Below are 16,813 nucleotides of genomic sequence, written 5' to 3' on the forward strand. Positions count from 1 at the left end.
GTTTAATTACTGAATCAAAAATAAAGCAAAAAGCACGATATGCACAGGGCTCCAGCCACTGAAAATCAGTTGTGGGCTTGGTAGGAGGTGAAAGGTTTGCTGAACAAGCAGACATGTCTTCCAGTACTAAGCTATAATCCAACTATTTTCTTACATGCTGCTCTGCTGTTCTTAGTCGTTAGTAATCATTTTGTGAGTGGGCTTGTCCACCCAGATCTATGGAAATTTGCTCATTTGATAGTCATATGTGCTAATTCTCCAGAATAAACAGGACTTATAACAATACACACCATTAATAACCCAGAGGAGCTCAGGGCCTTTTTGTTTTACACAGATTGCCAGTCATGTTTCGTGACAAACCGCAAAACAGGAAGTTTGGGGTGAACTATTTACAGACTGTTAGGCCGTCTTTGTAATGATCTGCTCTTCTACTAGTCAGCTTTGCTCCATTGAACTTCAGTCAAAACATCTGCCAAGAGTTTTATTTATTTATTTATTTGCGTTTTAAATTTAGAAACAGCTTCTATTATCTGGAGTGCTCATTATAACAGCGACGATAACTCGAAGAGGTGGGAAGGTTTATATTTCTGTGCCAGTGCAATTCAGGTGCTGTAAATGCTGCACGCCTCGCGCTTGTATCTCACGCCTTCATTTCACTCTGTCAAATTAAAGGTGTGCCAGAAGGGAAGTGTCACTTTCAGATGTGCGAAGAGAGATCAACACCTCACGGCGCTACCCTTTACATCAATTGCAATCTCTGCTGCAAATAGAAACGGTGTCATTTTTGCTGGCTCAGTCAAAATCAGATGCAATTTAAAGTTAACTTTAATGCATCTTTTCTTATAAGTCTTTGCTGCAGCTTTCAGTCCTCACTGAACAGTGCCAGCTCTGTAAACTAAGACCCAGCTTGTTAAGCTACATTATTTGTTACACCTGAAAACTGAAAGGCGTTTAAAAAAAGAAGAAGTGGCTCTTGATATGTCTCGTGATAAGCTATTTTGATAACATTGCGTTGCTGCTCTTAGAAAGCGAACGGATTCATCTGACGGCTAAGCAGCAACCAAAAAGGGAGCGGACATCACACGAGGGTGTCCGTTTGCAGTGTGCTGCTGCTAGTTTGTCTCCAGTCGGGTTGTTTTCCCACAGGGAAAGCGCTGAGAATGCTGCCCCGAACTTGTGTAGAAGTGCATGCGGGTTAGTGCATCTATCTGGTTCATAACCCCAGCATGCCTCTACCTGCCATTACCCCACCGCCGCGAGGTGCCTTCACCGTACCTTCACAGGTGTGCGTTATTGTCAGATATTCAGCCAAGTTTACACCAGCTGTTTCTGTGACTTCTCAGGAAAAATGCTAATAAAGACATTTCAAATTGGGATTTCTTGGAGACCATGATGACTCATTTATGGTTTAATCAACAATACATGCATTAGATTTAGTGTGTGGTTTTATCTTCCATTTTTAATGGCTGTGCCACAATTGAAGATCGCACCTAATCTGTCATCACACTATAAACACGTCACTGTCTGGCTAATTACTCCGTCATCCACTAATAGTTTGATCTAATATTTAATGGCCAAAATGAAGAGGTAAGTGAAAAAAGGCGTGTAATGCAGTTTTTGTCACAAAAAGAGATAATTTGACAGCCAAGAACAAACCAAAAAGCCCACTAAGATACTGGAAGTCCTTGAAACAGGGGGCCAAAATGCAACTTGGGCATTCTTTATTCGATTTTGTGGGACTTTGTGTGCACAGTAAATCTCACAAGGTGCTGCTGCATTCCTTATAAGTTAAACTCTTCAAGGACGGCCTCCACAAGGACACAAGTATCAAGCAAACATTCTCTGCCTTAATAATCAACCAGTGTAAATACTGAAAGCGCCACAGCTCATTAAAGTTCAAGCAGGCTGACGCCCCCCAAAGGCTTTAAAAGTGCTGCTCATTCTCTGTGCTCTGTTAAATCAAACATCCTCTGTCTCTCCTGAAAGCCTGTGCAGAACAGCAAGCGCTTCGGGCAACAGAGTCGTCCCATAATTATGTCTTATATATGAGACACAACATAAAATTTTCCTTTAAATCCCTTTTTGAGAAAATTGTTAGTTTCCTTTAGTTGAAGGTAGTCTTTGAAAAATATCAGAGATAAAGGCCTTTACTCACCCACGCCTAGACTGGGTTATAGACGCAGGCCTGTATATTAATGATGCCACTGTTAAACATTTAGACTTGAATGTAAAATGATCAGAAAATGAAACGGTGGTCTCTAATTGATTCTTTTCTGTGAAGCAACAGCTTAAAAAGCACTGGAGTTACAAACACGTTCAACAGAAGTAACATTCACATTTTAAAAAGGCACCAAGGACATGTTCACAGAATTTTTCTTTTAGTTCGCAGCTAGGCTTTATCTGCGTGGCGTACGTGCGTGACAAAAAGCTCAACAAATGAAGGTATAACCACAGTAAATTAGAAATGTGTGTGTCATATAACAGAGTGTGACTATTTTAGTGTCGTCTCAAAGTAGGATGTGTTAGAATTTAACAGGAACAATGTGGCATGTCTGAATTTTCCAATCAGACATTTGTAGTGTCCAAATTTGTGTAGTGTGACACAACCAGAGTGTCTGCTTCTTCATTTAAAAATAGGAACATGACTCAAATGCTTGACATGTGATTTAATTTCATTCAATTAATTTCTGGTGTAATAGACTCAGTGAAAAATTAATGTTGGGGTTAATATCTTAGGCGCTAAATGTATAATAAATAGTTTGAACAAAAATCAAATACTATTATATGTCTGAAAAGCCTATGATCATAGAATAGAATAGAATAGAATAGCCCTTTACTGTAAATAAAAATAGTAAGGCAGCAGGAATAACTAACAAACAGGAGAAATATATACAAAACAAGGGAAAGGCACACATTACAGATCAGGTTGCAAAGGACTTGGTCTGAGTAGAGTCCTTGTGAGTGGCCTGAGTGATGAGGGTTACTAAGACCATGGCTCAGATTGGTAGGTGGGTGGACAGGGATGCGGTGTAGGGGGATAGTGTTTGTTTACAGACCAAATGGTCCAGGGAAAGAAGCCGTTTCTGCACATCTATAGCATCTATATCTATATTAATGTTTTCGCATATTAATGTGTCTGTGTGTCTGTCAACACCGGGTGCTGCTGAAGCATGTCTCTGCCCAATCCAGATGCTTCAGGATTGGGCAGAGATCAAAGGATGCGGTTCATGGATCAATTGGACCGCGTTAGTGCCTGACGGTGATTACAAGCTCTCACGGACAACCCCTGCACAGTAGCTGAACAAACGCAGCTGATCAAGAGACTACCCGATCTCTAAGGCCAAATCTCACAAAGAGCACTCTGCACGGTCCAACCCGCAGCACCGGACCACACCCAAATCCTGACAGCCATAGTGGCTGTGGCACATCTGCTGCAGGGTGAAAATTAATTAACCCCAATTAATCATCTCCTTGACACCTTGACATGCACCTTCCATGTTTTCATTAAACTGAATCCTGCGGCATTATTGACAGAATACAGTAAATAGAGTATGATGGGCTCATTTTCCTGCAGCTTAGAGACAAATAACTTAGTGATAACAAGCTGAATTTCTAAATAGCAACTTAAAGCTATTTTTATCCTCTCTTCAAAATCAGTCTCTTGCTGATCAGAGACTCACTGTTTGCTCCAGAAGAAAGCAATTAGTATTCATTTTGCTGTGTCATGGAAGGACATATCCAAGCAGCATCTGCACTACGAACACAAATGAATAGATTGATGGTGCCGTGGAGCCTTGGTGGAGTGCTTCTCTGCCTGGCGGGCCTTGTTCTGTGGGAGCTTGAGGCTGCAAGCAGGTGGATTAAAGACCCACTGTGCGCTGCAGATGGTGCGTGGCCTAGGTTGGAGGAGGGAAAAGTGGGAAAAGATAGACAGGCATATAAAGCCTGTCTCCACCTACCCCCCAGCTCCCCCATCACCCAGATGATTCAGCTACTAACACAGAATACCCAGTTGTGGGACCAGATTAGGGTGTGGAGGGAGATGGGGGAATTGACTATATGCAGCTGGGTTACAGCATCAAGGTCCAAGCCTGAGGGAGAGGCAGAGTTTAGTCTTAATGGAAAGCGTGCATACCTTGTGACCTCAGCATTAGTCTTTCCCCATGTGGTAATTTCTGCTTCCCTTAACCCTTTGGCTTCTTTTCCCTTTGTGCTGCTGACTGTGTCATAGTCTGCTTCTCACTTCTGCTTACTGACTGCTGTCAGAGCCCATAGACAACTACACAGTCAGAGCCTATCTGTGGAAACCTGCTTGAGCTTTAAATCCATATTATCTGACCTTAGTTTTCTATAACCACTGTCTGGACGTTTGGTCATTTTAACTGACTAGTTTTAGTTTGACTAGTCACTAGTTTTGCTGCAACTAGTGGCACTTTTGTTTAAATGCTATTGTGAGAAGCCATATTAGGAATCAGACTAGTAGCACCAGAAAGCTAATCTGCTTTCATGTATTAGTGGCATGTATGTAATAAATGCAACTTTCTCTTTTCCCTGGTATTAATTAACAAACAACAAAAACAAGAATTATCCCTCCAGACAATAACTGCTGCAATCAAATGTCCGACAAGTAGTGATAATGACTAAGATCACGGAGGACACTGACATCTGATATAAAGGATATGGAACAAATATCTAGTTTATTATTGATTCTTCAGTTTGTCTGATTCTTCAGGCGGTTTTGTTCTCCTCAAACTATCTTGTAATCTGACCGAATGGGGCGAAAGGTTCAACATATAGTATGTAATGTTAAAATGCAGGTAAATCAGGCCATTTCAATACAATTCGGGTCAGTTTCTTTTCATAGCTGATAACAACCTTCAGTAAAAGTAGAGAAGGTGTTACATTGCACTGGGGATGAATGAATAAAGGCCTTACTTCCCATATTTAAATACTAGATACGATATCCTTCATACTAAACAGTAACATTTAATAGCAGGTAAGTGAATTTAGTTTCATTAAAACCTTTATACTGTAGCTCAGTTGTTTAATAAATAGTGGTGCCTATATGTAATTTCACATAATGAGGGGATGGAGGCGCAGCAGTGTTTGGTTTTCCCAAGCAAAGGATAGCGCACTTTGGTTATGTGGGACAGAATAATTGAAAGCCTTCTGTTTATCTGGAGCTCTGCAGCAGCAGCTCCTCACTCTAATTATCTTGTCACCCAGAGATAATTCACAAGACAAGATTGTTCACGCGTGCACACACACGCACACGGACACAGACACGCACGGCTCAGGAGGGAGAGCGGGTTGTTCACTAACCCCCTGCTACTCTCCTCATGTTGAAATGTCCTTGCCACGATACTGAACCCTTACACCGAACCCTGGTGTATTATCCGTATGTGAGCATGTGTACAGTAGAAAAACAGAGTTGTAAGACTCAGGTTGCGGTGTAAGGTGCTTTTAGAAAAGTGATGTGCCAATGTGTCCACATTCTCAAAGAATTTAAAGGACATTAACTTGACTTACTGTCAATTTCCTCTGATCTAAACTACTATTTGCCCAACCTTTAAAAAGGCATTAATCTTAGTAGGTAGTGATTTATGTTACTTTGTAGCAGACATCCTCATAATGTAACTGTGTTAACAGATTTAGGTTAGTGAAACATGAGTAGAATACCAACAGCACACACGCAGACACGTACACACATAATTTATAGACACTGAATCAATAAGTGTTTGACGGGGAATTCAGTGCAGTGCAAGGTAACCTTACAAGTATCCTTGTGTTTCTGGTTAAAGTGCACGGGGTCAGTGATTATTTAAGCGGAAATGTGGGCACGATCTAAAGACCTTTAAAAGAAAATAAAGAGTTAAGCTATGCTTCAATTGATCACAGGGCATATTTACATTTTGTTGGCAGGTAGCAGTGAAATTTAATCGTCATGTTTCAGTGGATGAACCTTCCTGTTTTCCTCTTGCAACATAGGTTGAAGACTGAGCCTCAAAGACCATCAGCAGTATATAGGATAAACATTATTTAATATGACTTTCCAAAGTAAGTATTTGGAATACATGTGGAAATTCTGAATGCTGGCTGAGGACAGATATCTGCATAATGAGCTTAAGCATCTGTATCTGTATGCTTCCTTTATTTGACGTTGTTGGGATGAATTCTAAATATTTTATTACAGCAGGCAGATAAAAATGGGGGGTGGAAGCAGAGATTACATTCATGTTCCTGTTGCAGAACAAAAGCACATGCATGTAGCTCATTAATGCATGGCTATGATTTTTTTTTTAGCAAACTGCCTTCAGCGGTTAAACAGAGCGTGTTTAACCGCTACTTCTGCTGTCGCTTTGTCGTTTACACAAAATATCTTGAACGAAAGGCCTCGTCTGATTCGGTCGACATAAAAATGGTAAAATTGACCTCATTTGTTTGTACAGATATGTTTGGCAAACACGAAAGTGTCCTACTTATCAAATCTGTGTGCTAAACATTCATCTTCTGCCAATTTAGAAGCTAACTTCAGTGTTATCAGGCGACACAACAGACAGCTCGACAAGTTTAGGAGAACTTGTCACATTAGCTGTACTGTCAACAGTTGTTATTGCCATTTGTGGTTACCAGAAGGTGACTCATACTCATTTTCCTTTCTAGCCACACCTTGAAGTTGGCACCGGGTGTTTTACTGTAGGTGACACGTCGTGACAGGATTGAGATGGGTTGGCATTGAACTTGGCAAGGGACAATAGTGACTCCTAAGACGAATTCCTTGTAACTTTGTTGATATCTTAACTAAGAAATGCATGCAAAACTCTTAACATTTAACTGTTGGCGTGGGTTTTAATATGAGTGAAGGTGAACTAAGCTCTTAAACGTGAAAAACAATTTAGCCATTGTGATATGCTGCCATGCTATTATAGCCTTAACAGTTGATAGTATGGTTGTTTACTCTGGTATTGTTCTATTATATATCATAAAATGATTGCAAATATGTTGAATTTGTATAAAAAGACTTATTTCAGTTAAATGCAATCATAGAACTCATTCACTTTTGACCGTTCTTTTAATAAAAAGAGATAAATCCTATAAAGGATCCTAAATAAATTATTCTGTGCCTCAGCAAACCTGATTCTTCTCTTCAAAAAGTAACCCAGAAAAAAAATTATGGTTATTTTATTTTGTTGTTAACTTGTCTTTCAAAAAAAAAAAAACGACAGATGTAGGATGAGTTCCAACACTCTCCACTCATTCATACAAATCTAAAGCCATTAACGTGCCACTCCCAGTGAGATCGATGCTGGAAATACTGACGTATGACCCCGCCGGCAGCACTCAAACCTATAAAGCCCAAGACTCTGGTGTAATATTAGACCGACGTTCGATGAAGAGCTACGTTTCCTACTGCTCTGTCACAGATATGTATTGATCAGTGTTTCGAGGCTTTGGAAATGGCTTCTTGTGCAAAAAGCACACATAACTGATGTTAAAGGGTTATAATGAGTTTGTCACCAGTGTGCTTATGCACACAAGTATTCTGTTTCTTCTCCTTGCAGATCTGTCTAAGAATCGTCTCACAGAAATCCCCCCAGAAGTGTGTCTGTTTGCCCCCCTGGAGTCACTCAACCTCTACCACAACTGCATTAAGTGCATCCCAGAAGCTATTATCAATCTGCAGATGCTGACTTATCTGGACATCAGGTGAGCCATTGCTAACACTATACTTTTATTATTGTTTCAGACTCTAATTGAATACAAAAGGAGTGAATGTTGGTATTCAGTTATATGCCAAAAAAGTGCCTGTTCCCCTTTCACCTTACTTACAGGGTGAAAATGCTCATGCGAAAGAGATGTTTCCTCTTTTGCTACAACTCAATTCCCAGTCACCATCGTCTCAGTGTTACACGCTTCTGTATGCTATTTTAAATGCAGGTCATTGTTTTGTCTTTCTCTGCAGCCGAAATCTTCTGACAGTGTTGCCGAAATACCTTTTCAACCTTCCCCTGAAGGTTTTGCTTGTGAGCAACAACAAGCTTGTGTCCATCCCTGAAGAGATTGGCAAGGCCAAAGACTTAATGGAACTGGTGAGCAGCCTGTATACATCAGCCTTTGTATACAGTACAGAGCTTGAGGCACATACACCAGTGTTCTGTCTACACATAACAGAAAACTTAGCAAAGAATCAATTTTAAATTGTGTCTTTAGGCACTTTTTAACTAGCAGCCTGTCACAAAAACACAACCGTTTGTTCCAGTTCATTTAGTTGAATCTATAAGAAAATGCCAGATAACACAGTTCGATAGACATAAAATTGTATTTTTACACCAACAAGGTGATTCCCAATAAGCTATTAGCCAAGAACTTGACATATCTCAGCATGGTGTGCAGTATGTTCTTAAAAACTGGACAAAGTGATGACAAAAGAAAATGTGACAGGCCTGAAAGACTACCTGCAGCAGTGCGAGATGATCATGAAAGAGAAGAGAACAAAAGATCCAACCTAAAGAAGAGCTTTTATTGTCCTTCAAGAAGCCTGGAGAACTATGCCTTAGGACTGCTTAAAGAAATGAGAAGAAAGCTGCCTTAAGAGAGTTCAGGCTGTGGTGAAGAATAAAGGTGGTCATACTAAATATGGACTTCCAAGCTCAATAGATTTGTACAAACTCTGCCTTTGCCTTTTATGCTATATTTCTATGTTCTTTGCATGTCTCAGTAAGTTGCTGCACCCATTTCCCATTTTTCTATATGTATGTGTGTGTGAGAGGTGAGAGAGTGAACGCTAATAATTCCGTTTCTCACTCTTTGCCTCCCCCTGCTGGGTTGGATTTCAGGACGTGAGCTCAAACGAGATCCAGGCGCTGCCTGCTCAAGTTGGAAAGCTTCAAGCCTTGAGAGAACTCAACATCAGGAAGAATAGTCTTCACATGCTGCCTGATGGTAAATCCATCACTCATGAAGCTCTCTGTGTGTTTCTTTCACTTGAGACGCATTGATTGCGCATCACTGAGACATTTTGGCATCTATGCCAGACTTTCACAGCCAAGAGATACAACTGTGCCTTTTATGTTTTGTGTTGCCTGTCTTGTTACTGTTGGCACAGATAAACATAGCAGAAGGCAACTTAATAAATTATAGTAATATATGTCTGAATAACTAAGGATACCTGAATTGACAAGCCCAACTCGAGCAATTCCTACGTGTGGCACATGAATCCATGCAGTCTGTGCTGTTGTCTAACACAGCGGTCCCCAACCCCTGGGCCGTGGACCGGTACTGGTCCGTGGCTTTTTTAGTACCAGGCCAGGAGAGTTAAAGATCGGGTGTGAAATTTATGGTTTTGAGGGTTTTTATTATTTTTTTATCGTTATTTTTTAATCGTTTTTATTGTTGACTTGGTTTCCGTGGGTCTTTTCCCGTGTGTTATGAATAAATCTGTACCGGTACTGGTTTTATTTTGTTGTATATATCCACGACACCTTAAAGGCCGGTCCGTGAAAATATATACATAAACCGGTCTAACAGATTAATAATATTTATAAAATTCTGTATAAAAAAATCACGTGTTCAACACAATGAACTAAAAAAATCCCCTTAAAAGCAGTTAGAGATACTTTTACCCATATTTCTACATGCCCTTAAAGTAAGAACCATAGCAAAATATTGCCATTAATTTTGAAGGATGAAATGCATTTTAATCACAAGTCAAGTTAACCCCTTTTTACATTAAAGTACCTTTGAAAAGCTTAACATTAGAACCTCTGCCATAGATGGATGGAAAGAGTACATTATGACAAACAGAGCAATTGAAAAAAAATGTGTAATAACATATTTATAGATACAGATATGACCAGATATGATCTTTTTTTATTTGCTGAATTATTGTGGTTGCTTCAGGGTTAAGATAAGAGCCCAAAAACAAGAACTTGACTCTGTTTTAATGATGTTGTTAAACTATTTTTATAAGATCTACCCTAACAGCACATACAAATTTCTGATGATTGTGCAGTCGAAGCAGTGCACATCAGTTTCTTGTTATTTGTATTTTCAGAGTTGGCTGACCTGCCTCTCATCCGACTTGACTTCTCCTGCAATAAGATCACAGAGATTCCTCCAGCCTACAGGAAGCTGAGGCAACTGCAGCACATCATCCTAGACAACAACCCTATGCAGTCTCCACCGGCACAGGTATGAGGATTTGCTTTATGGTGGTGCTTTTGCCCATATGTGGGAACAGATGTACAGAACAATTGGAGGTTTATGGATTTTTTTCAAAAAAAAAATAGTGGTTGTTTTTGTACATCTAACCCATCCACCCGCGTGGATTTCCTTGTAGTTCCCTCTGTAGTGGTTGGAGTGACTTCAAGAACACATTTTGTGTTTATCTATTTCAGATTTGTCTTAAAGGCAAAGTGCACATATTTAAGTACCTGAACATGCAGGCTTGTAGGATGGATAAGAAACCAGACACCCTGGACCTCCCCTCTCTTGGCAAGCGTTGCCTACCGCAACCACTAACAGATAGGTGCTGACAGATTTACTAACTTACTTGCAACCATCATCAAGTATATCATTATATCATAATGCATCTATTTATCACTTCTATTCTGTTAAAAACACCATGCATTGCATTTCTGCTATCTAATCATTTAATGCTGTCTAATTTATGTCATTTTGCACAATTTCAGCATGGAAGATTTTTACCCAAGTAAGAACCACGGTCCTGACTCTGGAATTGGTAGTGACAATGGTGACAAGAGGCTGTCTACAACAGAGGTGAGAGTCCAAACAAGTGTCACACATGTGACATCACTCACTGACTTGTGCCTTCCTGTTTTGGAGCCTCGAGCTGAGCTATATTTTTCTGAAACCAGATCTCATCAGTGATGGGTGGATTTGAAAGCTTAAACAGACTTATATATTAGGGAGTTGTCACTCCTAGGTGAGCCACGCCCCAGAAAGTAGAATACAATTTTATTTTCTCTTGTGTGAGAAAATAAATACATTTTACTACTTAAGAAAGAGCACATATTGAGATATATAACTATGAAAGGGTAACCCGTATCATTTTCTTGATATAATATGAGCTGTTTTTATAGGTGGCTGTTGTTTAAAAAAAAAATACAGACAGAAGTAAATGTTAGCACACTTGGTAAAACAACATAAATATCTGACTAGACCAAGTGGCAAGATGTGACCTGCAGGGCACTGTTGGATAATGGAAAGCAAATGTGCAGGGAGGTTGGTTGTCAGCAGCAACACGTGAAGCTTTGTGAAGGTGGCAGAAATCCAAATGGAAAAATACTGATGTGACAGTAGAAGGTGGAAATGTGCAGCTCTGAATAACATATTTAAAGGACTTCCCTCCAAAACTTGAGTAGCCTCCCTTATGCCTGTAAGCTATAGCATTGCAAAACACTGTGTGAGCTCATTGTTGTGACAGGAGAATAACCGACGAGACCCAAACCAGTATAAGAGACAATGATACTTTCAGAAGGATGTCTGGATACATGCAAAGAACTACAAATGCAACTCAAAAGATCATTAATGGAGGAACTGAATATATACATAATATATCTGCTCATTAAAGTTGCTTAGTAAGGCTGTAAACGTGACTTGGCAAATGCTACAGTCACGTGTTGCAGGTGTGGTTTTTTTTCCTTTTAATCCTTTTCCATTTAAATACCCAAAATAGCAACAGTAATAATTCAGGTGAATTGATTGCATTTGAAACTTGACTTCCCATTCCTCTGTTTTCCTCTCCTTCAGCCTTCAGACGATGACACTGTCAGCCTGCACTCTCAAGTTTCAGAGACAGCCCGTGCCGACGCCCTGTCACTCCTCTCCAAAATGGACTCTTGCAAAGGTTACCGAAAATAAGTATCACATATTCCCTTTGAAAGCAATAACAGAGACACGGGGTTGTTGAATAAAGTGCCTAAAAATGTGACAGTTCATGTGATGAACGCGGATGCTTCCTCCCTCTATCAGATCAGGATCTCTATGACTTTATAGAGCCCAACCCGGACGAGGATCCTGCTCTGTCAGAGTGCAATGGGCAGCAAAGCAGTCATGTGTCTTGTATAAAGGTATGAATTCATCAATCAGTCTAGAAAACCGAGAAGAATGTGGGAAATCTTTTGAAGACACGTTGGGAGAGAATATCTATCTCTGTGTGCTTGGTCCCGTGACGTGACGTGATGTCCCTGTGTGCGTTCCAGGAACTGGAGAAAGTTCTTAACATGTCTCACCAAAGCAAAGATAAAGACAGCTGGAAAGAGGAGTCAGGGTGAGTTTTTTTTTGTGTGTGCAATGCTGTTACTTTCCACCATCCCCTGGACTTTTTAGGGTAACGTAACCACTCGCTGGAAGGTGAGCTGGCACAGGTTGTGCTAATTGCTACCCAAATCAGATCCAGACAGACCAACAGAGCAAAATTTGTTTTCGGGAAGCAAGCCCGGAGATGAGGTTAGGCATATGGAGAGTGGACAGCCAAGATGTTGGGCTCAGTGTGCCCCAAGGCTAGCGGGTTGAAAGAAAAACCTGAATCAGAAATATCCAATGAAAGACATGAAAACACCAGGAGTGGTTAGCCTTAGCGTGACTGCCACACTGCTCACCCGCTCTAATGAGAAGTGAGTGGGAAGACCTAGGTATTTATACTGGAGCCAAGGAGTGGTTAATACAGACCAGGTGTGCCACTCCAGCAATTTACAGGAACCAGAGGAAACCATGCGCAGAAAGAGCGAGGGGGCGTGAGAGAACAGAAAAAAAACTTTCACTTTGTTTCTTATCGCAAGTGGCGGCCAGACTGGTGTTTGGTTTGGCAGAGCTTTTAGCACACACAAAAAGACATTTTGTATTATTTATTTTTTTTGTGCATGTACTACCAAGGAGATCTCTTTGGAAATGACGCGTTAGGTGATGACACAGTTTGATGGCTTTCTACCAAATTGCATTGACATTCACATCAATCAGCGACTTCGATGATGAGTGGTGCCAGCAGGTTTCCCCCTTTAATCATCTGCATGTCTCAGCCTGAAACCAAAGACAAACATAATAGGTTAACTGGGGATTCCACACGTGTCTGTAAATGTGCTGGCCCTGCGACACACTGATGACCAGGCTTGGGAGGGGGTGGGCAAACTTTGCCCTGTGGCAGCTGGGATAAGCTGAATTGGATATGAAGAAAATAATAAATGGATGTGTGCCCACATCTAGATATATCTCTAATTAATCACTTGATAGTAATTTTGTTCCTCACCTTTCCCAGTTCTGATAAGGAGCAGCTAGCTGAGGAAGAGGACGATGAGCTGAAGGAAGTGCTTGACCTGAGGAAGATTGCTGTCCAGCTTCTGCAGCAGGAGCAGCAGAACAGGTGTGTGGCCCTCACGTCTACTCTCGTAACATAACAGTAGCTGTGTGGTACATCAGCGTTTGCTTAGCTGCTTAAATCCGTGTTGTTCATGTAACATCTTTCTGCAGTTAGCCTAACAGCGATTTCTCCCTGCAAGCCTATAATACCAACAGCATTACTAAATCCGCTTAAAGTCCTCATTAATCTATTCCTTTCTAACAATTTTCTGTATAGGAAAGCGTTACAAAGTAGGCTTACATCATGAGCTTTTAAAAGAAACACAGTTGTTTTAAAAACTTTCCAAAGTCGTTGAGCGTGACTTTTAAAACAAAGCAGCATTACTGCCTAAGCTTCATCAGTTTGATGCCAGCGTTTTGCAAAGTAGTCATAAAAAATGTGCCGTGACTAATACATGCCCCGCTGTATAGAAATTTTAAGTAATAGTCCTGTAAGTGGTTTGACAGAGCAAACAGACAGGCATCGAAGTCTACATTTCCAGTGAACTGGACAGTTTGGTTTACTCATTGAACAAATCCACTGCGTCAGCATTCCTGCCCAATCTTTTACGCCACATCTCTACCTACTGCACTTTACCGCTTTTGTCTTTGCAAGTCAGACCCATATCAGCTTTACCTGACTTTTTCTTCTCCACTTTTGCCATTTCCTGATCTTCTCCTGTTCCCCCGACTTGCCTACTGCTTGTTTGCGTGGCTTCTTAGACGACGGTCCTTAATTTGCAGAGCCGAAAGTCTAATTCACAGGAGGAGAGTGACCGGCCGGGCACACAGGTAGAGCGATTTTTTTTTTGTCATGGTTTACAGTTTGCTTTTTCAAATTCATTTCATACATACAGGCGTCTTACGAGAATAAAGTAGCAGCTATTTTTGATTCTTTGCACTCACTTCCTGTGACTCAGTGTTTGGTGACTCAGTGTACTGAGGTTTTGGGGGTTTTTTTGTGACATGGTCAAAAAATATTTCATGCACTGCATGTGCAATGTAATCTCAGCCTGTTTGAACAGTTCTTGTGTTCGTCTGTTTGCCGTATGTGTCCGTCTGCAGATTCCTCAGTCACTCTGGAAGCTCCGGCAGCAAACCGAGACTCACACCTCAGACCGCTCGCAGGTGAGTTCTGTGCTAGTGCGTCTTCAGCTTCCAAAGAAAACTAGAGAGATGTAACTTTTGTAGATAAAATAACTCACGTTTGCTAAGAAAGCACATTAATACCCACCCCTGCACCTGTCAGTTTGTGTTGATTCTTAAATCCTCTCTGCTTGTTTTTAAAGTACTTCATGGTGTCACTCCAGTACGTTTCACATGCTTACAAGCGTGCGAAGCAGTGTGCCCTCTCGTTCCTTGTGTGCCAATCTGCCATTTGGGGAGGAAACCTTTAGCTTTTATGGACTGCTGATGGAATTTTCTGCTGGTGTCCCTGAGAGAATCTGAAAGTGCTAAAATCTTTCAATCTAAACCCACCTCCTTTTTCTGGCATTATCATTCAAAGACTTATTGTGACCTTACTTTAAAAAAATTTTTTTAATGTATTTTTAAAAATTCATTATTTATTCCATTTTTGGATTGCTCCCAGGGTTACCTGCTTTACTCCTGCGCTACTGATTTTTTAAAAATTTTAATTATTTAGCTTATTTTAAAATTGTGTGTTGTTGCATTTAAATCTTTATGACTTCTTGTCTTATCTGGCAGCTTAAGCGATAGAGTCCTCAGTCTGGGCAGCGTCCACCAGAATCACTACTCCTCACTAATGGGGAGCACTAATCACTAATCACTAATCAACAGTGTTGCTTAGGATTTAGTGAAACTTGCACACAAAGATCACCTCACGGGTCTTCACCCAAACTGTACTCAAAGTCAGACCGTGCCACTTTATGGGCAGCTGCTTCTCACATTTTTCAAGCTGAACTCAACATGTCCGGGGCCAGTAAACTGCTGCAGACGTGATTTACTAGCTTCCAAAGTGTTGTTCAAGTTAATCACAGGGCAGCTCGGTGGTGTTCTCCAGTAACACTTAGCTGTGAGATATACAGGAGTCTTGCACACAGATTTGTTTGTGAGTAACACAGAGCAGCCAGATTTGTTCTAGAACGCATCAACTTTTCCAAAACGTGACTGGCGGTGTGAGTCATGCACAGTTTGTCTCCCTGTCTCCAAATATTTGTTGACCCTAATCTCTTTTGTTAGTTGCATGTAACATAACTTCATGGTATTTGAATGTCAAACAAAAGCTTGTGATGTTATTGTGTTGTTATATCAGTGCCTCTTTAGATGAAGGAAGCAGTGGAGCGTCAGTGCTGAGTGGACAGGTACCAACTTACTTTCTTTAAAGCAAACATACCGTGTTTCGTTCACGCCCGGTTTTCCAGGCTTGTGTTTTTTTTCTTGATTGTGCCTCCCATTCTTCTCTGTAAGATGCGCAGAGTTTTATAGAGATTTTCTTTAGATTAATTTTAACTGCTTGTGTTTACAGCCCTCTTCCTCCTGCTCCTTTGATGGCTGTCTGAAGACAGATCAGTCTGATTCAGAGCCAAAGTGGCCTGAGATCCCACCTGTCCTCAATCAGAATGAAGACCGCAGGCGGAACAAGTATCTACGAAAAGATTATCTGAAGGTTGTGCAAATTCCCAGATTCTCACTGCATATTCAGTAATGTCTTTGAAACACATTCTGGATTTGGATGTGTAGAATTTACAGACAAGAGACGAAATTTCTGCCACCAAAAGTTCTCTTGCATGTGGTCTGCTTGTACTCTGTGCTTGCACTTGTACAAAATCCGTCACGTTTCTTTAGGCTTTGGATGAATGCAGGTGATAAACAGTCCCCGTGAAGAACAAAATGTAGTGTCTACATGACCAAAACAAAAAATGCATGCATTCACACACGTATTCATAAACAACTACCAACAGACCAAAACATAATCTTGGCTTGGATTTCTGGAGACTGCTGGAAAGAAAAAACAATGTCTGTCGCTCCCAGATGCTGAGCGAGCAGATGGGCCAGGGACTTTCTAGATTGCATCTACTTGCAGTAGGGCTGTTCAATATAACGATATATATCGGATGACGATATAAAAACGTCTATGTTTCTTTTTACGCTATCGTTTGTTTCGTGGTGTCGCAAAATAAACTGTTTACGGCAATATTTTTTCAGCATTTTGATGGTCACTGTAGTGGCTATATTAATTTCTTAAAGTTCTCTCTTTCTCTTATATTTAATATAACCACACTACAGACAGACAAGCATTTGTTTTTATGCGTTGTCGTTAGCAACAGCGACGGTAACAGCATCGCGTGTCCGCTTGTTTATGTTCCACATAAACCTTTCACAATAAAGCTCAAGATCCTGTTGAGACTTTTCAAAATAAACTGAATCACGTGAAAGAGCAGATTATTTACGGATGAGAATTTAAAAAGAGCCGCCAGGTGCTAAAAAATAAACC

General features: G+C 40.7%; 1 protein-coding gene across 2 annotated transcripts in view; it reads left to right on the forward strand.

The window, feature by feature from the left end:
- Positions 1–16,813, forward strand: part of lrch2 (leucine-rich repeats and calponin homology (CH) domain containing 2) — a 35,887-nt gene that overhangs the window by 1,491 nt on the left and 17,583 nt on the right. For both annotated transcript variants that reach the window (XR_003273566.1, XM_026181519.1), the window contains exons 2-15: positions 7,563–7,707; positions 7,964–8,090; positions 8,838–8,943; positions 10,055–10,191; positions 10,398–10,528; positions 10,692–10,779; positions 11,773–11,869; positions 11,995–12,092; positions 12,225–12,292; positions 13,277–13,381; positions 14,080–14,148; positions 14,422–14,484; positions 15,632–15,680; positions 15,845–15,985. Coding sequence is in view for 1 of the 2 variants with exons in the window: in XM_026181519.1 (XP_026037304.1) it covers positions 7,563–7,707; positions 7,964–8,090; positions 8,838–8,943; positions 10,055–10,191; positions 10,398–10,528; positions 10,692–10,779; positions 11,773–11,869; positions 11,995–12,092; positions 12,225–12,292; positions 13,277–13,381; positions 14,080–14,148; positions 14,422–14,484; positions 15,632–15,680; positions 15,845–15,985 (1,424 nt within the window). In the remaining variant the exon portion in view is untranslated. The remainder of the gene's footprint in view (positions 1–7,562; positions 7,708–7,963; positions 8,091–8,837; positions 8,944–10,054; positions 10,192–10,397; positions 10,529–10,691; positions 10,780–11,772; positions 11,870–11,994; positions 12,093–12,224; positions 12,293–13,276; positions 13,382–14,079; positions 14,149–14,421; positions 14,485–15,631; positions 15,681–15,844; positions 15,986–16,813) is intronic.

Source organism: Astatotilapia calliptera, chromosome 10 (assembly GCF_900246225.1).
Source record: "Astatotilapia calliptera chromosome 10, fAstCal1.2, whole genome shotgun sequence".
NCBI lineage: Eukaryota > Metazoa > Chordata > Actinopteri > Cichliformes > Cichlidae > Astatotilapia > Astatotilapia calliptera.